This window comes from Cynara cardunculus, unplaced genomic scaffold (assembly GCF_001531365.2).
Source record: "Cynara cardunculus var. scolymus isolate 2C unplaced genomic scaffold, CcrdV1 Un_Scaffold_2496, whole genome shotgun sequence".
Classification (NCBI taxonomy): Eukaryota; Viridiplantae; Streptophyta; class Magnoliopsida; order Asterales; family Asteraceae; genus Cynara; species Cynara cardunculus.
The window spans coordinates 10,365-35,348 of NW_020201113.1; the positions used below are offsets into that span (position 1 = coordinate 10,365).

The window sequence follows — 24,984 nt, forward strand, 5'->3', positions numbered from 1 at the left end:
AAGAAAGCACCGTCAATTTCTATTTCATCTTCTTCTTCTACAAACTTCTCTTGAATTCCTTTATTAAATTGTTCTACTGTCAGATCTGGGTTATAACAGTTTTGATAATCATTTTCATACATATAATTCTTAGTCCAGGTAATTATTTATGTATATAAATTGCAAGACGTTGTCACATATTCTCTCAGGATCAAAATGGTGGAACCATGGAACTGCATACAAGAGATCGATGGAAAGAATTTTGAATCGAATCAGTAAAGAGGTCGATTATCGAAAAAGAAGAGGAGGGGTTTTCTTGGCACAAGTAAGACACAGGACGACATCGTTTGTAACAATCCATCCGGTAAATGCTTAGGTCTAGCTAGTTGGATCCCCTCCCATTGATGAAGTTTAGAGAAAAGAGTTGACATTGGGGTTCAAAAGTTTAAGTTATTATATCAACAAATCAACGAGAATACAAATTTGAGTATTTGTGGATGCTTATGAAATGAAACAAAAAACTATTATGTAAGTCTAGAGAAATTACCTCGCGTCTTTACATGGGACACACGAATTTAAATCCATTAATAAATGTGATTGGTGCCGAAAGTTTATCGACAAAATTTTCGATGCATCAAATTTAAATTGTGTCGATGTAAATGTAACAACCCACATTTTCCCATATACAGATAATCCACATAATCATACTCATAACACAGAATTTAATATCGTTTACAAAACATAGATTAACAAAAACTTTTCTCAATACATTTCTGAGCAACTAAATTTCATTTATTCTAAACTTTCCCCTTGTCTTTATCCTGTGAGGTATGATGACCTACAAAACAGGTTAGTCCAACAACTAAGCGTTAGACCTAAAAGGTCTAGTGAGTGTATAAATCTCATACAACAACTTATTTTCCATACTAACAGTTTAGAATTAAATCTGTACAGATACAAATACTTGTCTATTTCTCTCATGGTTACACCGCCGTTTCCTCTCTCTCGCGGTTACACCGCCGTTTCATCTGTCTCCCCGTTACACTGCCGTTTCATCTCTCTCGCGGTTACACCGTCGTTTCCTCTCTCTCGCGGTTACACCGCCATTTCATCTCTCTATTGGCAAGATTATATCAGAAGAAATATCAAAACTAGTTTCAGCCGGATTTGTAATCCGGTCAACTGTGCGGAGATCTAATCCGGACAACACTGTCCGGAGATCTAATCCGGACAACACTATCCGGAGATCTAATCCGGACAACACATGATGTGGCTTTGAGCAGTTTAGGTTTACATCGGATAACCTTTAACCATTTTAGGGAGTAAACCAGATGAAGCTTGGCCGGTTTAGAAATTACATCGGCCGAGTCTTAAGCGATTTAAGATGAATCCGGACGCTTCTTGTTCAGTTTAGGTGAAATCCGGACAGCACTTGTCCGGTTTAGGTTATAATCGCATAATATGAAACTTAAATCATAGTAAACCAGTTCCAATCACTAATGAATTATATGCAAACATGAAATATTCAAAACATAATACACTCACCTTAGAATTTGAGGTTGACCGGATTTCTGCCTGATCTAATTCTCCAAAATCTGCTTCCAAACCCCTTTTAGAAAAAGTGTGTGTGTGTGTGTGTGTAAAACTTCTCTCTATCCTTCCTTTTTACTATTTATAGTAAGAGAGAAACCATGGGGGCGGCGCATACTGCCGACTCCCCTTTTTCCCATCAAAACTTTAATTCAACTAAATGCACATACACACACATTCCTATATATATATTTATACCAGAATCTTAAACCAAAACTTGTAACCCGAATATTACAACATTCCCTTCTTAAAAGAATTCCATCCCGGAATTACATTTAAGCAAAAAGGTAGGGATATTTCATTCGTATCTCTAATTCTGATTCCCAAGTGGTGTCTGGTCTTTTATGATAACGCCAATGAACCTTTACTAACCCGATTTCTTTATTTCGCAATTTCTTCACTTTGTAGTCAGTAATTAGTTCAGGGGTTTCTTCAAAGCACAATATTTCGTCCACCTTTATTTCGGGTAGCGGCACTACCATATTTGGATTTATTAGACACTTCCTTAAATTCGACACATGAAATGTGTCATGGATCCCACTTAACTCTAAAGAAAGTTCTAATTTGTAAGCCACTTCCCCAACCTTTCCAATAATAGGGAATGGTCCAACATATCTTGGACTTAACTTCCCTCTTTTTCCAAAACGTACCATTCCTTTCCAAGGTGATACCTTTAACATCACTCTATCGTCCACTTGAAACTCAATCGGCTTCCGACGTTTATCTGCGTAACTTCTTTGTCTATCTTGTGCTACTTTTATTCGTTCCCGTATCAAGCCAATTTTATCGGCAGTCTGCTGAACTAACTCAGGCCCAACTAACTGTTTTTCACCTATTTCGTTCCAACATAAAGGAGTTCGACATTTTTGTCCATACAGAACCTCAAAAGGTGCTGCCTGAATACTTGAATGGTAGCTATTGTTATATGCAAATTCCACCAGAGCCAAATGACTATCCCATGATCTCCGAAATCAATTACACACGTTCTAAGCATATCTTCCAACGTTTGGATAGTTCGTTCACTTTGTCCATCAGTCTGAGGGTGATGAGTTGTACTTAACTTAATCTGCGAACCTATTTCTCTTTGGAAGCTCTTCCAAAACAAAGAAGTGAATCGATTATCTCTGTCCGAAACACACACACATTCCTATATATATAAATATATATATATTTATATCAGAATCTTAAATCAAAACCCGTAACCCGAATATTACAGTAAATCATGCTCTTACTACTATATATAGTTTATCAACGATCAAATTGGAAAGTATTTTATCCATTCGTTCCCAAATATATGTTTGTCTTTTTATGTTTGTCTTAAAATAAAGGTTCGGTTTTAAAAACATATAACTAAGTTTTCAAATCTATCCTTAATCAATGCACAAGTATTTTTTAGTATAAAATAGATAAATTAGTTAAAGATAAATTTGTCATTTGATTAACTAAATATTTTTAATAATTATATATGTCTAAAACTATGTGTCATTTTTATTGTAGACACTTGTAGGATAATTAAAGTATCCAGATCCAAAATGCAGCAGAAAACAAAATTTTGCTCTCAAAAGGTTACTTTAGTTTTCAGAAAACTTTTTATAAAGAAACTTATAACGGATCCAATGACACATTAAACTGAACAAAAAAAAAACTATATGGTGCTCAGAAAATTACCTTTAGACTCCGTTTGGTTTGTAGGAATGAAATGGATCTGGGAGGATTTAGATTTAAAATTCATTCATATCCGATGTTTGGTTTGTAGAAATGTCCAAATTTTGAAATCTTAGGATAGATTTGGAAATCCTTAGGAGATGGTTGGCATTTTAAATCCCAATCCTGGTGGATTTCATAAAAAGTACATCGCTTTTTTAATGTGCATATCCGTGGAGATCTCTAGCGCTACTGAAAACATGACTTTTTTTGTCAGATTTATCAGCGGATAACTGACGGATATGAAAAAAAAATCAACTTTCATTGATTTCGGCCATAAATCTGCCACATAACCACTACTGGTTATTTGAAAGAAAATGAAAAAAAAAATCCAGTTACTTTCCAAACGGATAGATAAATTTATTTAATTATTAAAAAATAATTAATTTTAATTAACTAAAATTACTGGCAGAAGTTTACTAATTATTCTGTAATTAAAATCCGCCGATAATTTCAATCAATCAATATTAATAATTTATTTTTTTAATTTAAAAAAAAAAACATGATTTTGATATTACCGACGGATAGGGTAAGTGATGGTAATACCAATATCATGTTATATTATGTTTTAATAAAAACATTTTTTTTATTGTTGGCGGATGAGGGTGCCCGCTGGTAATACTAAAATCATGTTTTTTTTTGTTTTTTTAATGACATTTTTCCGATGGACACCTTGATCGGAAACTATATTTTTGTATTTTTTTTTCCATCCCCATCAGCTGGTGATTACATATGCAATTTTCAAAGAATTGATAAGAAAAAGTAATTTACCAAATAAACTTCTTTATAAGCAAACAAATAATTACAAAAAAAAAAAAATTCAAATCTCAATCCAAATCTTACAAACCAAACATGATTTATAAAAAGAATGAAATTCAAATCTATTCCAAATCCTACAAACCAAATACATAAACGGATTCCAATCCAAATCCCTTCATGAAATCTGGATCCCTCAAATCAAAAACAATCCTACAAACCAGACGCTTCCTTAAGGTTTGTAGACGAATTAAACGAAGCACTAGAAACTGATGTAGGTTTTCTCTAAAGCGATCTACACACGATAACGCTCGACTCTAATATAGTTTTAGCTCCAAAACTCACATATTTCCAATCTAATATGTATTTTTAACATAAAAGAATAAGGTTTATTTCTGTGATATGATACCTGAAAATTGTAACTGTTAGATTGATTTTAGGCTTAGGCTCTATAACCTAATTATATTATAGGTTAACCATAGTTTGGAGATAGGCGCTAGTCCTCAAAAATACCTTAATCCTTAATCACATTCCTGTTAAGCCCCATAAATCAAATCCTTTTTAAATAAAATCATAAACATACGATATTATTCGTGTTTTCTATTATCAAAACAATCTTATTGAAACATACGTATTCTTTATATGTGACCCTATAGATTTACGTACTCTTCATCAGTATCATGGTCAGACACGCGTAGTGTACGTTTAAAACTTACAACACTTATTTGAAGACAGAGAGAATATATGCTACATGAAGATTTTTGAAAAAGGGATAGAAAGGAGCACAGGCACTTGGTGAAGATCCAATTTCATTATAACTAAGGTAGCTGCCAAAACCAATCAAAGTTAGATGAATTAAGTATGTACACACAATCTACTTTTATAATCTGTACAGGTAATGACCAACTTCCAGATTTGGATTCTTGCATAGACAGACCTAGAGGGGTGGTTAGGTGGCATGTGTCACTGTATTGTTCCTCCGTGGTAATGTAAAAAAATTAGGTTCGTGAAAGGTGCAACCGTTTTATATGGTGCCACCGTATCCAAAAATTCTTGGGTCCGTCCCTGGATTCTTGCAATGTTGGAAGGAAAAAACAATCACAATACCCTCTCATGACGGCCGAACCCGTGAGTGATTTAATAATATGATATAAGCTAGCATGTTAGCTTCCGAATCAGTTATTGTTTTGGGTGGCATCATTCTATATATATATACATATATATATATACATATATATATATATATATATATATATATATGTGAAGGAATCAATTGAGTAATGTTAGCTTTAGTGTATGTTGAAGGGTTACTATGATAGCAACGAGCAAATAAAAAACAAAGAATCATTGAAAACACAATCTTGTTGAAATTGATAATATATCTTTGAAAAAAAAACGAAGTCAATTCACAACTCCAAACACCACCACTCATCGATATTTCAAAAAGTGGCAGTAAAGAAACTAAGAATTAGGGGTATTCACGGTCCACTTTGGACGGTTTAACCACCCATCACCTCAAACCAAAATGCCGGTTTAGAAATTTTTCAAACAAAACGATTTGACAGCAAGTGACCAATAAACCGGACTATAATAATGCGATTTGGCATGTTTGGTTTTTAGCCGTTTATGCCTATTATGAGATTTAAATTATAAAAACATAATATCTATATCCCAAATGAAATTTCTACCATTATAACGTTACTAAAATAAAAATTCTACAACGAATTATAAAAGAAACATTCATTTCCAAAACTAAAAAAAACATTGATTGAAAAAAAGTTGAAACATGTCTACTGAAAATAGTTGAAATTTTAGACGGATATGAAGAAAGTCAAGGATGATTTGAAATTTTGGAAGTTGATTTTTTTGACGGATTTCAAAATTTTGCTAATTAAAAAACACATAATTGAGAAGCGAAAACTAAAAACTAAATATCTTAGACATACTTTTTTGAATTGTTGAGCCTACACCATGTAAATTAAATATAATTAATACACGTGTATTTTGACGATCGGTTTACTCCAAACCGCTCAAAGAAATGTTCAAACTGCAAACAGGACCGGATGAAACGGTTTGACAATTTTTCAGACCAAACCAGACCGTCAAACCGCCAAAAATAATCCAATTTGACTTGGTTCGACCATTTTAACCATTTTTTAAAACACCCCTACCAAGAATTGTATAATTTCAAACAAGATGAACAAAAGGCAAAGATTTTCATATTTAAAAAACAAAAAAACGGCATTCTAAAGATCGGAAAAATGAAAGTTTGAAAATCGAATATGAAACAACTAATTTTAGCATTTTAGATCGAATTTCATATTGTTTTAATGAAAAGTTATAACACTAAAAATCAGGTATTTTTTTCAACAATATTATTATGTGATGAAATAAAAAGGCCAAAAAAATCAGTTGAGCCAATCAAGGGCTAGCCTAAGCTTAAAAAACCGAATCGACGACGCCACTTTCAAGCCCGACGACCGGTTAATGAACCATTTTTTGGAGCTATGTTAAGAGTTCATCGAAAAAGATGTTAGCCATATTACGATTCCGAGGGTATGTTCATCGAATCACCAATTTACAGTTCAAAAAAATAATTTCCAGATCTCCAGTCCCTCGTTAATCCTAAAAGTTATCCTCAACTCAAAACACCATATATCATGCACAAAACTTGCCCAAACTTTTTGAGATGATGTATATTTTTACTCCACTCCCTTTTGAAGGCAGCAAGGGAGTAAGTTATCGAGATGATTTGGCCCGCTAGGATTTTCAAGAAATCACTTCCCAAAAAGTTTGAAGTAGGCATAGAAACCTGATCCAACGAATCCAAGAAGTTGCCCGATAACATTTAACTGAAAAGATAAACGATTGAATGATCAGAAAAAAGATGCAAACCATTTGGAAAGGAAATGTGGAATCGTATACTCACAAGATCGAATGGAAGCCCGCCGAAGAACATCCAGCCTAATGTGATGGTAAAAAGATCCTACATAAAAATGTTATTACTACCTTTGATTTTGTGTAAAAATTTCATAACTCAAGAGTTGCACACTCTGGATTGTAGTTTTTAATATTCTATGTCACTTGTCCAATCATATATGTGAAGGGACACAATCAAATAATCTCAACCTAGGATTCAAGGAATTATTTCACAATGTGAAACTTGTGGTACATTTTTTGCTGTTTCTCATTTGATCATGCCCAAATGCTAAAACTTTCTGAATCCTATCACTTAAAACAGAGACACCCTTGAAAATGCTTCAACTTGGTTCAAGAAACCAAAAGCCTTCACAATTGGTAGAAGATAGAAAATATTAGAAATGGCAAAATCTTTATCATATCTCAATTCCTCTAGAAAAAATAAAAATAAAAATGGAGCAGGGAAGATACCTTTAGATTACCACAGATTGTCTGTGTGACCGCTGAATTGAGAGTTGTGTTGAGGAAGATAGAGTAGTTCAAGAAAAATGCAAGCACACAGGACAGAAGCAATACAATCTGCCCATTATGAATTCATGAAGAAGATTAAGATTCGCAATTACCGAAATGGAAATGGTTTGGGACATCAGATACAACAATTCAAATATTTCGAGGTAGTTGATAACAAATGCCAAACCAAAGAAAATGACAGAAAACACCTTCATGACAACTGGCACTTCTACTAATCAGCTTCTACTTCTTACCCCTTGCCAACATTTTTAATCCCCTACCCACATTAATTTCATAATTATCTATTCTATAGCAACTTGATTGTATGTAGTTTCAAGTCATAACAGCAGATCTGGCTGAAACATAAGACGCTGATTGATAATCAGGAGTACTACACCAATATGCTTAACTGAGACTAGGGGTGCTCAAAAACCCGACCAACCCGATCAACCCAACCTAACCCAATGCGAAATAACTCAACCCGAAGTAACCCGATGTCTAATCGAGTTGTAAAATTGTCAAACCGTAGGTATTGGGTTGATATCGGGTTACTATTATTTGAACCCAACCCAACCCAATGAACCCGATATCCTTTTATTTCTTGGATTTAGTATAATTGTTGAATTTCTATTAATATATACATCAACAATTACACTATCATGTATGCTCTTCATATACACATATTTTCAATCTATTCACATCTCTATATAACTCATTCGTATATATGTTCAATAACTGTGAACATATATATGTAAATTGAGAAAATTAACTGAATATGATATACGTAAGAAGTAGAGATGCGTTGTATCAAATGGTTGATGATGAAAAAGAAATTATGAGTAGAGAAATAACATATTCAAGCTTAGAAAAATATTTTGAGTGAGATCATTAACTGGAAAATGCAAAAATGATGATAACGATAATTATAAATGAGGATATCAGAACATTTAAAAAATATGTGAAAGATGGCATCTTGAATGAGTTCTTAAATGGTAATGTTTACCAGAAATCCTGGAGCAAACAGATATGGGAAGTCCATAGTCATCCGTAGGTCACCCCGTATGAAAGTCCAAAATAGCAGGACTGGTCCACATAAAATTCCTACACATGAAATGAACTTATGATCACTATAATTTGAAGCACATAGTTGATGTATAAACAAAGAGAGAGAATAATCCTGTATGTACAAGTTTTCGTCTGAACATTGTTAACTCACCATTGCACCACATGAGGCCAAAGCTATTGAGTCCACTTGATTTTCCTGAAAAAAATAAAGTACTAATTGATGATAAAAAGACACATCAAGATGCTAACAAGTAGTACTAGGAGGGTGGATTACCAACACGGGATATTGTTGCAAGATATATTGCTGTAGTGATATTTGATAAGAACACAACAGCATAGCCATAAGCGTCAAACGACAAGTCCCGAGATCCAGCAACGAAAGCACCAAATACAATCAAGGCTACACTGATAAAACCTTAAGTTTTTTGAGTTAAATGTAGGAGTTAGAATCATACTTGCAAACAGAGAATATTGCAAAAAAAAAAAAAAAAAAAAAACTACACAAGTAGATGCTACAAATACTCCCATTAAAAGATTTTAAATAAAATCGAATTGTTTTAAAATTATTCCTATATACAGACAGTGTATCCCATTCACAATTAAGTTGGCTATGCAAATCCATTTGTAAGGCAAAAAATTAAGTTCAGGAGCATTTTAATTGTACTGCATCACACATATTTAACAATGAAAAACTCAGTTGAAAATTTCTCAAATTCTGTCATGGACATAATTTTTTCGCCAACTCAAATTATGTTTTTATGACATCCCAAAAAGGAGAAAGTTAATGAGATTAAGTGGTGGTAGTGAAGAACTTGGCAACCATTAGTCCTGTAGTGGGGATGCAGAATGCAGGGGCATAAAATCCTATTAGCATGGGCCTGCTATAGTTTTCGCCATTGTATACCTACACCCGTATTGATGGGAGTTTCAGTGGCTGTTGATTGTCTTACGTTGGTAGAGGAATCCTTCTATCGAAACTTCATAAAAGATGGTTGGGTTTGGGTGCAAATGTGTTTTATGTTGAGCTACATCTTTTATACTTCTCCAGTTATCTTCAGTGAATTATCTTCTACCTTCACCCATGGCCATGGTTTTCCCTATAAAGTTCCCCAGGTAAGTCTATAGCCTTATTCTTCGTTCTTTGATTTTTGCATATGTTATAACAAATTCTCTGGAACCAGAATACTTCAAAACAGTGGTTGCATTTTAATGCTACATGTGTGGACACTGTACAACAATCAGAATTCAGAGTGGTTGAAGTTTTGGTATAGAGCTACAAGACTAAGAAATTATTTTGTTAAAAAATTCACAAATGTTTAACTGGGCAGAAACCCAAGTAAAATAAAAACAATTTTATTAGTCATTAATCTTTAGGTAGTTTTGAATATTTGGATATAATGTTCTAAAAATGAAGCAAAAAAGACAAACTTTGACTTTCATCTCAAGCAACCTAAACGACATTATTTTTTTATGTATTTTAGAAAACCCAACAACTACACAAAGTTTATACAAATATTACCAAAAGTAAAATGTTGGTGGTGTTATGGTGTTGACTTTGTAACTAAATCCGCATATATTTCAAATTTGGAAACCAATAGCATGACACACGGACATTGGAAGTCCAAATCTGTCATTTTCTTTTCTGGATGGAAGAAGTATTTAAAATTTGAGGTCAGATTAGAGCTTTCCTTTATTAATATGGCCTTCTTGGTTTCATCCCTTACCAATATAGGGGACTAGGCAGGTCAATGCAGATACACTTATACCATATGAGACAATAATATCTGCAACAAGAAAGCGATCAAGCACGGAACTCAGACCAACATGCAGCAGATGTGGACAATTTTGGAGCCATAAGTGCCTTGAAGGATGGGAAAAAAATACAAATGTGCATTACTTATAAAAGAGGACTGGACAGTTAAATGCAGATAACCGTACAGCATACGAGACAATAATATCTACAACAACAAAGCAATCAAGCACATAACTGAGATCAGCATGCAGCAGATGTCGATACTTCTAGAGCTTTGAAGGATGGGCAAACAATACAAATGTGCATTCAAGGGACATAGATTCATATGAATACACTAAATATGATAAGGTACAGTAATATGCCTTAGTAATCATCCATGGCTAGATTTCCAGTCAGGATAATATGGATTACCTCTTGGCATGAAGAGGAATTAAATTTCAGACAGTACTGTACTGCTGTTAACCAGAATAGGCACAAACATTACAATGACGCTTGATTACTTGCATCACTCCTTAGCATCCATCTATGGCTAGATTTCCATTCAGAATAATATGGGGTACTCTTTGACATAAAAATGAATTATGTTTTCAGATGGTACTATTAACCAGAATTGGCACAAACACTACAATGATGCTTAATTACTTGCATCACTCATTTGTGACTAAGAATAGATGAGCCACATGAAAGCATAGAAATAGAATAAAAATTATTACCTTCCGATTACAGAACGGGTATACTTCTGACCCACCAAGATAAACTCCACAAACATTGTAAATACCACTGTCGTCCTCCTAAGCGTGGTGTACATGGGTACATTTACTCCTCGTACGGACTCCATAGTAGCTAGCTTTCAAATAACAAACAAAAAAGTAGGAACATGACATGTATAAATACAAATAAAATAAATACTTTTACTTGGAAAGCTGTAAATTAGACTGTGCACATACCATGTAAAGCAAATACGTCAGAGCAAGCGGTGAAGTGTGAATCACTGTCTGCAATGACACGAACCTCGCTGAGTTATCAGTGAGAGGCGATATATCACCCGAACTAAAAGAGATAAGTTTCCAACAGCGTAAAACGTAAAGAAACGAGCATGAGCATATCATCTGCATAAAATGAAAGACAAATGATTAACTACAAATATGTGATAGGTCAATTCCATTTCACTAGACAAGCCAGCATTAGAAGTTAAGGGGCCAAAGATGAAGAAGATAAGTAAAACAAATTCAAAAACTATGCTGTTACAACGGTCAAAATTTCAAAATAGCCGTCACGACCGTGATTTGATATAGCGGTTATCGCGATGGTAAATCGGTGGTATAGCGGTCCATAAGATAATCAGAATTATATATACACATAGTATAATACTCAATATAGTATATGTATTCAACAAAAAATATACAGTTTAAACATAAAACATCAGCTTAAACAAGTCAAGTTTACCAGATAAAATAGCAAAAGAGTTTGTATAATTCTTGAACCCGTTGACTGTTAAACATAAGTTGTAGGTTCAGAAGGCTGGTTATCAAACCCGTTCACTGTTTTCCTCGTGAGACGTTGGAAGAACCAAAGGAAACCTTCTTGTTGTACTTGTGGAACGGTATAAGGACCTAAAGAAGCTTCTTCTGATCCTCGTGGTGGAACTTGGAAGAACCAAAGAAGCTAAAAGTAAAAAGACCGCCGTTTTTAGCAAATCGATATTTTTAAAGCAAATAACGGCTAAATAGCGGTATTTAGCAGCGATAATAGCGGAACCGCTATTCTGACCACTATTTTACCACTTCTATTAGTCCCAAGAAGCAAAATGCTATTGCATGCTATTGTGGCACAATTAACAGCATAGTTCAAAAGCACAGTATGGCATACTTAAGCCAAATCTTTCTTGCATATTCTGTTTCTAACTTCCAGCCTTCTTTGTTAAACTCTATGTCCCTTTATTAGAAAAACATGGGAGGTTGTAGCAATCTTAGTGGATTCATAGGGGCAAACAAAATACGTTGACAAATTTTGAAGAATAGGATTTCAAGAATGCAGTGAGCTACTACAAGAACATTTAAATCAAGTACACATGTACAATTTATCAGTCTTTGGACCTTCAAAAGGCAAACGTGAATAAATATAGCAGAGGAGATCTGGAGTAATAAAGATGAGCTGGAAATGAAATACTGATGAGCTGAATCAATTTAGGAGAAAGGAGGAAATGTAAGATGGTTAATCGTATCTGATGTTGAGCTTTCAGTGTATTAGGAACGATATATACCAAGAGTTGGGCACTGTCATAGATGGGTAGGCTAAGTCTGACATGAACGAGGGCAAGTTAAAAGCATAAGACTAGGGAACCGAACAAAAATACGAGAATTTTTAGAATTCATGCTCAACTAAGGTAAATCCTCCTCCTCTCTCTCTCCCTCCCTCTACCCACTGTTCTAAAAGGCTCGCCCAACAACTGCCATGGCGCGCTGCCGTGACTTAAGGCTTGTGTCTCATGCCACGTTAATCCTATGACACGCCGTGGCCTAAGGCATAGTTTTTTTAACGCAACATTTGATTTTTTTTCCTTAACTTTTTAATGTCTTGTTTGTGAGTGTTAAATATATAACGTAATTTAAATTGTTTATCATCATTGATTCATTGAGTAGTAGTAGTATTATATACATAAATATATATATAATATTATATATGATATAAGGATTTGCTGCCATAAGTCACATCTTGAAAAACGCCATGGCTTCGCCGTGGCTCCTAAGGCTTGAGGCTTGACCTCGCCGCCACGCCATGCCTCAAGCCATTCCACCTAATCTTATGTCTCCTATGAGCATGATGTCGTGACAATGATGTAGACATAGAGTGTTGATTGGTAAGACTACACCAAGTAACAGCACTCGAGAAAAGAGTATAACTAAGGAATCAAACTTAGATACGAGAGTTGACAATGCAAATTTCTAAGGTTGTGCTCAATTAAGTTAGATCATCTCTCAACATACATTTATAATCTCCTAAGGGGATGGTATCTCACCAATGAAATAGATTGGTGAGATTAGGCAGGGTGTTGATGTCAATTGACATTTCAAGACAAGCTTTGTTATCTGAACATTTATTAAGATGGAATAAAATGCAATATCTGAAGTGCATTTCTATGGGGTTGATAGGGAAGCGAAAGATGCAGTATGTATTTTCTAGGAGCAAGTAATTAGGAAAGGCATATTTCGTTATGTGCAATTACACAATGATGGAGAGATTGATGAAAACGTTAGTCATAGGATAAGAAACAGTAGACAAATGACAATTACAATTCTTGCATGAATGAAGCTTCGCATAATCCCATAAGAGGAGCTAAAAAGGTAATTTATATAGGACAACAGGAAGACCTGCAACTGTCTAAAGGCAAAACTTTGTGTGATATTATATAAACAGTTAATGCACAGTAGATGCTCATTTATGTATGTGAATGTTGGCCTCAGAAAAGGGGATAGCACTAGAAATGAGAATATTCTAGAGAAGGCTGGGGAAGTAGTGAGTGAAGAGAAGCTGAGGCAACACCTTCGAGGTGGTCTAGCCATCTTTCAACTTAGACCTTCTAATGCAATGATTGGAAAAAGATGACTGTGTCAAGAGGAGTTTGTTATGAGAGATGAAGATTGGTCAAGATCTACAAGTAGAAAGTAGACAAGTGATATCTTGTAGGCAGAGCATACCCCTTAGAGCAGAATCCATTAAAGGAAGCAAATCTTAGGGATCACCTCATTATTTTTGCTTATCGGTTTCCTTGTCTTATTTGGTCTTTCTTTGACCACCTATTCTTCAGGTTAGCTTATCAATATCAAATGAAATTCACTCTGGAGCTATGAGAAATCCAAATAAAAATGAGCAGCTTAGAGACTCCCCTTCCATATAGTGAAGCACACTTAACACCTAAACTCTTTCATTCTTGCCTAGCTTTTTTAAAAGCGATGCCACGCTTGTAATGGATCCAAGCTAGGAATGGACTTACCCCTAATTACTAATAGATTTCTCCTGGTGATTGTTGTAGTTGGCGGTCGTTCTTGTCATAGTACTTGTTGTTTGAGCATGAAGTTCCACTAGTTTACAATAAACTCTTTGTTGTTCTTGTCATTGTCAACATAAGACTTCCCTAAAAACTTGGACACTTGACCATATTCTCTGATGTATCAATGGCAATGAGAACTACTACTTTCATCAAGAGGGGCTTGTTAAGAGAGGTAGAGATCGGCCAAGATGGACATGTGGAAAGTAGACAAGAGATATTCTTAAAGATAGAATATACCCCTTAGAGAGGAATACACTACAAGAAGCCATTCATGAGTTGAAACCTAGGAGTCACCTCTTTATTTTGCTTTTTTGTTTCACTGTCATATTTCTCTTGTCAATTGTTATCATCCTTTTTTGGCACCCAGTCTTCAGGTTATTCTTTCATGTCATTTGTACCTCACTCTAGAGCTATTGGAAATCCACATATATCGAGTAGTTTAGAGAAACTCCTTCCATATAGTGAAGTAAACTTAACACCAACACAATCTTGCTTCAAAAAAGATGCAACACCCATAAGTCATAACAAATGTCCTAGCATGTCATTTGTACCTTACTCTAGAGCTATCTGAAATCCAAATATATCGAGTAGTTTAGAGAAACTCCTTCCATATGGTGAAGTAAACTTAACACCAACAAATCTTGCAGTCTAACCTAGCTCAATTCAAAGGGAATGCAACACCCGTAACCAAACGTCCTAGCATCAAACTAGGAACGAACTCTATCCTAAATAGTTTGGGATAGTAGATTTCTTCTAGTGGTAGTTGTAGTAATGGTCCGTCTTTAGTTGCTGTTGTTTTAGAATGATGTCCGACAAGCTTGTAATAAAGGCTTTGTTGTTTTTGTCATTACTTAAACACTTGACCATGTTCTCGGGTATCTTAATGCCAATGGAACTACTTCTGATGTCATCAATAGAAAACACATGTTAGTTGTTTCAAGAAGAATTTAATTTATCTTTATGAGATAACATTTTAACATCCAAAGTCGATAGAAGTTCAATTTCAAAAATGTGATAGCCTTCAAATAACATAGAATTGGGAAATTCAATCCAAAAGTATACTTTGAAGGCCAATCAGAACTACATGCTCATGATCATATTTGTTGCCACCTAAAATAGTGTTAGAGTCAGGATTTTGAATTAGGGGGAGTGCATTGAGCAAACAAAAATAAAATAAATTAAAAATACAAATAAATATTAATTTTTATTAAATGATAAGCATGATGATTTATATTAATGAAATGATAAATTTAGAAATTCAAACACAATGCTAAATTCCATTTTCTAAAACTTATCTAGAAAAGCAATTTTCTGAAACTTATCCATGATACCAATTTGATAGAGCCGAGCTAATAGGTTTTGATTGACTCTTTTCAATTTCTGTAATTGAAATTAAAGGTTTAAAAACATTAAAATAAATCACTAAGTTAAAACTTTTTTTAGTAGATTTCCATTGGTTTTTCTATTTTCTTAACAATATATTAATGGAATTATGTGAGAAAAAACATATATAATTGAGATGGAGTTGTTACAAATGAATTAAAGATGTGTATATGAAAATTAATTAAGTTTAGGACTGTTGTATTATAGATATAAAAAGAACAACCACCACCACCGCTCCAAATTTCTCCTACTCTCAGCCACAAACTCAGAGGGATCTAAATATACATAGAGCAACACTTTTGTGAGAGAGGGAGCCCAAATAACAAATAAGTATGACTCGCCTATATGTATGTCCTATAAAAAAATGAAATGCCAAGGGGAGCCTGTGCCCTCTGTGGCTCCAACGTGGCTTCGCCACTGACCTAAAATGACATATACTCCTTCCATTTAAAAGACTAGATATGTTTTGCCTTTCTATTGAACTTTCAACTGTTGTAGTACACCATTAATGTAGATTTCAAACTTTGTATCAAACTTGACATATATATAGAACTTCATAACGCCTTCTAAAAAACGAAGATTATGGTGATGAATTAGTAACAAAATGCATATCAAGTATGTGTTTAGTAAGTACAGTTCTGACTTCAAAAAGTCTAATGTATCTGTTTCTAGATGATGGATGGAGCCCAAACAACAAATAAGTATGACTCGCCTATATATATGTCCTATAAAAAAATGAAATGCCAAGGGGAGTCTGTGCCCTCTGTGGCTCCAATGTGGCTTCGCCACTGACCTAAAATGACATATACTCCTATTTAAAAGACTAGATATGTTTGCCTTTCTATTGAACTTTTAACTGTTGTACTACACCATTAATGTAGATTTCAAAATTTTGTATTAAACTTGACATCTATATAGAACTTCATAACGCCTTCTAAAAAACGAAAATTATGGTGATGAATTAGTACCAAAATGCATATCAAGTATGTATTTGGTAAGTACAGTTCTGACTTCAAAAAGTCTAATGTATCTCTTTCTAGATAATGGAGTGGGCATGATAATACTATGACATGATAGCAATCCTCCACTGGGCTTACATGTTTAGACTTTAGAAAAACGTTTTTAACCGTATTTACTAAAACACAAATCAACCAAAGAAGGTGGTGTAGTCAAGTTCTCACACGCAAAAAGGCAATTTCAAAATCCAGTTGATGTAGTAGTCCATGGCAGGTTGATGGACAACAGTTGTTAACTATGCACAAATCAGTGTAATTTGGGATCTTTGAACTTAGTAGGCACCTAGATCAAGATCTCACATCAGACTTCTGGTAAACCATGGCCTCCCTTCCAATGTGTGTGTGTAATAGAGAGAGAGAAAGTGGGAGGAGAAAGAATTCATGGCGTTAGCTCCTTCTGTTATGTGACCTTTAATTAGGATGAAAATCAATAACATGTAGAAAGAAATAAGCAAGTCAAAGATCACAGTCTTCATGACAAATACAATAGCCCAATAAACCAATACCATATTTTCCCATTAAGTGGATATTAGAGGGAACTCATACTTGAAATGATTATGTACATAAAGTAGGTATTTTCGAACCTGAAATAGTGTGATGACATTTGCAGATGGAAAACTATAGGATGAAAGAGCTGCTTTGTTGAACAATACCAGCAACACTGTAAAATCAAAGCAAAGCCTAGTTTGAAAACATAGCCAAAGAAAAATTAAGAATGACATGTCAAAGCTTACAAATAGGGGAGAATCTTTTATGCATATATAATAGAATAACTTTAAAGGAATGTGTCAAAAAGAATTTCAATTCCAAACATACAGATTGCTAACAGTTCAAACAATCTCATTTGCGGATGATCTAACATACCCATAACCCATATGCCTCATGCCTATAATTTTATAAGAAGAAATCAAATTGGCATACTAAAACAATAAACAAGAGGAAACTTCGTCCTAGTCAAAATTGCTGAAGTAAGTGTGTTACTGCTTAAGATTGCAAGCATCTCCTTAGTGCCCATTTTATTTCCTCGTGGTTGAGAAACTAATAAATAAAAACTTACAGATATACAAGACAGGATGAAAAGGATTCTATGGATAAAAATGAGCCATATCAACTTCTAAGATGTTAAATTCACTAAATTCATAGACTAAAAGCATATAGCAAACTTTCTGATTCCCCAATTCTTCCACAGAAGTCTCTCACTACTACTTTCTCTCAAGTTCGTTATAAACTAAAATTTTGGGTTACTTAACAATAATCATATTGTTGATTGGCAACATAAGAAATTGATTGGGAATAAATCACTACAGATGTCATGGTGGTAGTTTGTGATCTTACAAAACTCAACTTTTAATCCATCAAAATGATATAGTTTTCAGCAATCTTGACATACGAGGTTCTTCAAATCCGATGATACATTATTCACCTAAAATTAACATATGTATATATATACGAACCAATATACCTCTCCTATAATGAAGAAAAATAATAACTCATCATACATACTCTATTCCTCCAAAAACCCCTCAAACTCTTCTCACTATCCTCTACTCAAAAAAATCAACTCATTGACAAGTCATCAATCAGTAATTCGACTGTCGATAATTCTTATCCTTCATCAGAACTTAATATTTCTTTATTCGAGAATACACTAAGAACACAGAGAATTATAGATAGATGGATATAGAAAAGAATACCAGCGCAAGACATGTAAGAAACGGCAGCGTAAGCACCGCGAGTGGTCATGGCGGATCCTTTGAAAAGCCTCTGTTCACCAGCGCCGCCTCTTTGCTGAGGAGAAGGATCCGAGACCGGTAAGCTCAAACGCTCGGTTGATGGCACCATAATCACAGATCAATTATCGGAAAACCTCTAATTTGTTCTCCCTCAGCTGAGGAATGAATGGGGTTGGTAGACCGTTGAGAAGTGCCCCTCTGTTTTCCTGCTTTTTGGTATTCTTTTCATTTTCTTCTATATTTTCTTCCTTCCTTCTTTCATTGCTTAGACCGGATCTCCAAGTCAACGGGTCTTTTGATCCAAACTTATTCCCTAGGGTTTGAGTGGTTCAAATAAGTAGAGTCGAAAATGTGATATTTGGGACCGTTACTTGAGTACGGGTCTGGATTTTCCGTCTTGGGAGTTAAAGGGGCAAGGATGGGCGAATTTTATGCTTAAAGAGGGTTTGGAACGGGTTTGATGTTGGATCAGGATTATACCGGTCTCTTCAAATCCAACCTATATGTATGTAGAGAGAGAGAGAGAGAGAGAGTCAATTATATAAATTATCCAAGTGGTTTGCACAAATTGAGTCAATTATAACTCGAATTTGAAGATTAGACCAGGTCCTCCATCGTTTCCATTCGCTTTCAACCGAAGTCATTATTTAGCATGTTTGATAGACCAAAATCATAACTGCCATATGAAGCTATTTTTGGAGTAATTATTTCTCAAATATTGCGTAAATTTTCTCTATGTAGAATCCTTATATTGCTCTCTATCAAAGAGCTTGATTGTAACCTTCATAGGATAAAAACTCTTGTGTAAAGACCTCTTGTTTTACAATGAAATTCACAAATTCTTCCACCATATTTTGGAATGGCTCCTCAAAAATAAAGCATGATGATCAGAGTGATTCTGATGATCATGAGGGGGAGAAGAGGAAGAGATTGAGGCTGGAGGAGGCTGTAGAAAGAGAAAAGGAGGTAGAAAGGGAAACAAAAGAACAAGTTCAAGGAGACACTGGAGCATTCAAGAAGAAGATGAAGAGGTGGAAATAATTGATGTTGAAGTAGAGACAAGGGTTGATGCTTAAGACAAGATGGAAACTGATGAAGCAGCCCCAATTGAGATTCCTAGTTCTGATGGGGAGTTTAACAACTCAAGTGATGAACTAGAGGACAAGCATGAGGAAGTTTTAAAAAACTCATGTCTTGCAATTGTTTCATTTATTCCATTCATTCAAGATTCTTTCATTCATTCCAGATCCAACTATTCAATATTCATCCAATACAAATAATGCTCAACATGTACATAGACCTGAGCAACCCGAAGAAGAGCCTGCAGTACAGACCTTTGAAAATGAAGTAGGCTTTCAAGATGAGATAGAGTTCATAAGGAATGATGGAACCATGGTCTCTTTTAAAAATTTCAACCATATGTTCCTCACAGACCATGAGGAGAAGGTGCTACTAGAGCATGAGAATGATGGCAAGTGGCTTAGAGAAATTCAAATGATGTATTTTGAGATGGTGAGTAGATTAAGGAAGAACAGAGAAGAAATGAACCTGGATAGTCCAATTGTTCAAGTGGTAGAATTCCAGAGAAAATCCTTTGTTGTTATGGACTATTTGAAACTCAAACTAATAAGGGAAGACAACTGCATGTACCAGCTAACAAATGCAGATTTCTCAAGAATAAAGCTACAAGACCAAATGTTTTTGCTCAACTTTTTTCAAAAAGCAGACATTTCTTGGGAAGACTGGAGCTGAGAAGAACAATGGGTATATACATAAGAAATCTAGGTTTGTATGACCTCCAAGTTGTGAACCTCAAGTTGCCAAGGATTAATTGTAAAGAACCTCTCTTCCAAACCTTTGAGAGCAGACCACTTGTTGGAAGGTTTTCAAACTTCCAGCGCCAGAGTACTACTTCAGAACACCCTCAAAGATATGTGTTCTGAATGTAACCAGTTTGCCCCTATTTACTTCTGAGGTCCTCAAGCACTTCCTCTAAGATTTTGAAGATGTTTCAACCTCTCAAGTTGAAATAAAATAAAAATTCATTAAAGAAATTCAAGCAAGGTTGAAACTAAGAGAGCTTGTGAAAGAATGCGTAAGTCTGGTGATCAAGGAAGATAATTCAAAGAAAGCACTGGCCAAAGATGTCTTCCTGCCTTATGAGTACTATGTTACTCCTACTCTGAAAGAAAAAGCCAAAGAACCAGAGAAATAAAAGGCAAGCCCTCTGAATCTGGATGAATGGTTCCTAGAATTCAAATTCTGGAAACTATTCATGACAGATGAGGAATTCAGGGTTATCAACTATGTAGATTCATTTACATGGAATCTCCAAATTCTAAAAGAGAATATGAAGTCTTCATGAACAAATTGGCAAACTAAGGAGAGATGTCTACTCAGACTTGCACATCACAAGATTAGTTGATGTGAAGCAGAGAACTTGGAGAAGCAAAGTCTACCAAGTATTTGTTGTGAAGAGGGAAGGTAGAAGGATATATGAGTTTTCAGACGCAGACTACCCCATTTGTCCATCTTCAGGACATGCTTCAAATCTACAACAAGTTGACCCCCTTTGAAGAAAAAGTTGCCCAGTTCAAAAAAGGACTTCTAGCCATAACTCGTGGCATACCCAGAGCAACTCTATGGGCTGGAACGGTGGACTTCCAACTGGCACTCACCTTAAAGAGGTAAAGAGTTTATTTGATGTCACCAAACATAAATCTAGGAGATTTGGAGAATTATCACGCTGGTACAGTTGTGTGTGATCCACCTGGGTACATCTACAAGAACCTACATGGAAGATTTCTCTTTAGAGTATATGACATTAATAAATACAGTTTTGGTAGAGATATGACATTCATAAATATAGTTCTAGTACTCTGAAGTAGATCAACAACTCTTTAGAGAAGAGACTATGAAAGAGACCCAAAATTATATCTCATGAAGATTAGCTCCAAGGTGAGGAAGCTGGTGATATGGATGAGGAAGGAGATAGACTCCCACCTAAGCTACAGAGAAGTTCATTCCAATCCTTATTGATAGAGGATTTGAACTTTAAAGCAAAGGGGGAGAATGAAAGATCAAGAAGATTGTTCAAATTTCTCTAAGTATAAAAGTCTGAATAATTGACTTCAAAATTCTACGTAGCAGAAGTAAGAGTTTTGAGTACAAGAAAAGATGCAAGTCATAACTCTTAAGAGTTAACTTCAGAACTCTGGAATACCAGACTTCAGAGTTTGGGTACAAGAACATTTATGTGCACAAGCGTTAACTCTGTAGAGTAAATCTTGGAAGAAGTGAAGACCCAGAGCGATCAAGTACAAATCTGAAGATGAAGTCTGAAGACTTTGAGTTTAGAGTTAGAATAACTCTGAACAAAGGAATCTTTCATGTTTATCCTGCCAACAACTTTGAAGCCGATAATACTTATCTAGTTGTTTTTCCTTGTTTATAGGATTTATTCTTTGTATAAATAGATAGGCTATTCTTTATTGTTTGATAGGATTCTAGATTATTTTTCATTCATCATTCTTTATAAGCAGATTGTTGCACTTCTATGTAATCCATTTTATTCAATAAAAAGCAATCTTTTGGCAATACCCTTAGTTCTTCATGCTCTATTCTTGTTCATATATCTTGATATATTATACGGGCACTTTCAATAATCTACAATCTTGTCATTCAGGTTAGAAATTTGCTTTTGTAAATCATAAATTGAAGAAGACATTGTTATATGATTAAAATGATCGTTAATCAAAATGATTATCCAAAGATTTAAAAAAAATCCAAAAATGAACTATTCCCCCTACTGCGACTTAGCACACAACAAGAATGAGCAGTAACTCTAAGATTTATGCAATATACTCAACTATCGCAAATAGTATCATGCAATAGTTCCAACTATCACAGATAACTATGTATGAACAGTAAACTAGGCTTCTTGTGCGATATAACCAACTATCATAGCCTCTTTGTGCGATAGATCTAATTATCGCAACCTCTTTGTGCGGTAATTCCAACTATCGCAGCCTTTTTGTGCGATATAGTCAACTATCGCTCACCACTGGTGCGGTATACTCAACTATTGCACACATCTATGTGATAGATCTTCAAATTTTCATAAATTGCGATATACTTGAATCTTGATCAAATCGAATCTCAAATCACAAAAACTCAACAAATCATGATTATAATATGATTATGAAGCTTAAAAATGATGTAGAAACACAATTAGTGAAGGTTCTAATCACAAATTTGAATCAAATTACAAGAATTTGATCAATTTTTCAAGAACATGACTCAAGTTCGAATAGTCCAAAAGTTTACAAAATCTTCAAACTGATTGATCAAATCTACAAATTTGATATTGAAAATTCACAGGATTGATCTATGATGTGTTTCAAGCAAATCTGTGTCAAAATATTAAACAAAATTCATCAATATTATCAAAATCAGATCAGATTCAAAACAGAGCCGACAATTTCAAGAACATAGAAAACTTCAAATTTTTGCTCAAATCTTCTAAAATCAAATTGAATTAGCTCTGATAGCAATTGTTAAACCCAGTTTCAATCAGATAACAATGAATTAAACAATAAAAACAACAATCTAAAGATCAAATCATCATGTATATGGATAAACTCACTCAATACAAGTTTGTCTCTTTACTCATCATGTACATTGATAATTTATCTCAATACATATTTCCCTCTCTATAATCTCTCTCTAGAATATTACAATATGAATCCTTATGTATGCATCTATTTTTTTACAATTACAATTGCAAAGCTATTTATATGATTGGCTAAACATACCAGTCAAACTACAATTGAGCACAATATTGACTTTAAGCTTTGGCCTCTTCAATCTTTAAACTTGGTGATCTCGGATACAATAATATATGACCTAACAATTTTTCTCATCTTAGGATGATTATTTAAATAAATCTGGCCAGTCATATTCTTCAATGATAAGCCCCTTACCCTTATGGTGGTGGTTCTTCATCTTCTTGTACTTCTCTTTCAGCTTTAGATATTTGTCGTCTTTAGGATTAAAGGAGGTTGATGTAGAAGATGGCTTCGTAGCTCTCTTTGATCTGCATTTACTCACAAAGTATCCTTTACGTTTATAGTTAAAGCAGATCATTGAAGCCTTATCAACTGTGGTTGATTTTGGCTTTTCAGCGATGGTTAGAGAAGGAGATTTTATGGAAATTACTTTTTAAGGTAATCCTTCTAAAAGAATTAGTAAGAAGGGTCAACGACTCATCAAAATCTGAAAAGTCAGCGTCTGTAAAGTTCTTACAATTAGATGGATCTAACTCAGTGATAGAAGGAGAGGGAGTGGTCGTTGAAGGACCTTCAGAGAGTAAAGCTACATGAGAGCTTTTTAACTCTTTTGAATCTTTGATGAGATTCTTTTCAGCTGGTTAGACATGGTTGAGCAAAATCCCATAAACAGTGCTAAGAGAGAGAGTGGACATGTCTTTAGACATATTGAGACACATGGTGTAACTATCCCATGATTCTGAAAAACATTATATGAATTTTGTCAGCGTTTTAGAGTTGGAATATTTTCTTCCAATTGTCCTGAGGTCAATAAGAAGACAGTTAAAGCGTTGGTGCACTTCAGACAAAGATTCAGTTTTTCTACAAATAAAACTTTCAAATTATCTCACCAAGTTTATCTTCCTAGACTCTTGTACATTAGATATACCTTCATATTGAACACATAAAATGCCCCAAATGAGGTCCTAATTTTTATCATGGAGTGATATACCTCATATGGAAGTGACATGACTATTATAGATCTAGCTTTAGTATCTAGAGCCATTTTCTTCTTGTCCTCATCACTCCACTAATGAGGGAGCTTTAGAATATGCCTTTCAGGAACGACGGTAGTAAGAGCAGTATTAGGGACTGCTATAGATACTGTGAATGAACATAAGGTCCATTTTCAATATAGTATGAAATCTCAGGATCCAAACCTTCCAAGAATAGGGACATCCAATTTTTTCGGAGACTGAAGTCGTCTCTAATAAATCGGGGAGGTTTGACAAAAGATCCATTGTCGTGAAAGTTTGATGTTTGTGTTTTGCAAAGCCATTTAAAGAAAATGGTTAGTAAATTATCTTTTAGAAAGGACGTAATAAATACTGCTATGATATCATTTGTTGGTCCCAAATAGATCTACAAAAGTTTATAGATAACAATTTATAGAGGGGGTATGATTACAAACACACAATTTTCACTTGTTAAAATCATTTATTGATAAGAGAAGATCAATACATTATTTACATATTTTTTTATGGAAGAATACAAGACTAAGAACTTATCTAAATAATCTAGGAATGTTAATCCCAGATCTGACAGTAGAGTAATGTAAAGGAATTTAAAAAAGAGATTTGTAGAAAAAGATGAATAGAAATCGGCCGCCGCTTTCTTTATTGAATGGAAAATACAATCTCTCAAAAACCCTAATCGACTCTCATGTGATGTGTTTGAATCTGTGTGTTACAAAGTGTTG

General features: G+C 34.5%; 1 protein-coding gene across 2 annotated transcripts; it reads right to left on the minus strand.

The window, feature by feature from the left end:
- Positions 1 to 6,546: 6,546 nt before the first annotated feature.
- LOC112503078 (nucleotide-sugar uncharacterized transporter 3-like) lies at positions 6,547 to 18,661 on the minus strand. Of its 2 annotated transcripts, none has more exons than XM_025107143.1 (10): positions 18,421 to 18,661; positions 17,311 to 17,387; positions 11,224 to 11,385; positions 10,990 to 11,123; positions 8,798 to 8,928; positions 8,675 to 8,719; positions 8,462 to 8,559; positions 7,420 to 7,527; positions 6,959 to 6,993; positions 6,547 to 6,881 (listed from the first exon to the last, which is right to left on the minus strand). In XM_025107143.1, the coding sequence occupies exons 1-10, from the start codon at positions 18,566 to 18,568 to the stop codon at positions 6,878 to 6,880; spliced, it is 942 nt and encodes a 313-aa protein (XP_024962911.1). In that variant the 5' UTR covers positions 18,569 to 18,661; the 3' UTR covers positions 6,547 to 6,877. The 2 variants fall into 2 exon arrangements, with proteins under 2 accessions (XP_024962911.1, XP_024962910.1); XM_025107142.1 differs by having other exon boundaries at positions 6,959 to 7,015.
- Positions 18,662 to 24,984: the final 6,323 nt, after the last annotated feature.

Coding starts and splice junctions, on each gene's coding strand:
- LOC112503078 (XM_025107142.1), bottom strand. CDS start 18,568: ATGGTGCCATCAACCGAGCGTTTGAGCTTACCGGTCTCGGATCCTTCT. Junction 17,388..18,420: donor TTCTTACATGTCTTGCGCTG/GTATTCTTTTCT, acceptor TTGATTTTACAG/TGTTGCTGGTATTGTTCAAC. Junction 6,882..6,958: donor GCGGGCTTCCATTCGATCTT/GTGAGTATACGA, acceptor TTATCTTTTCAG/TTAAATGTTATCGGGCAACT.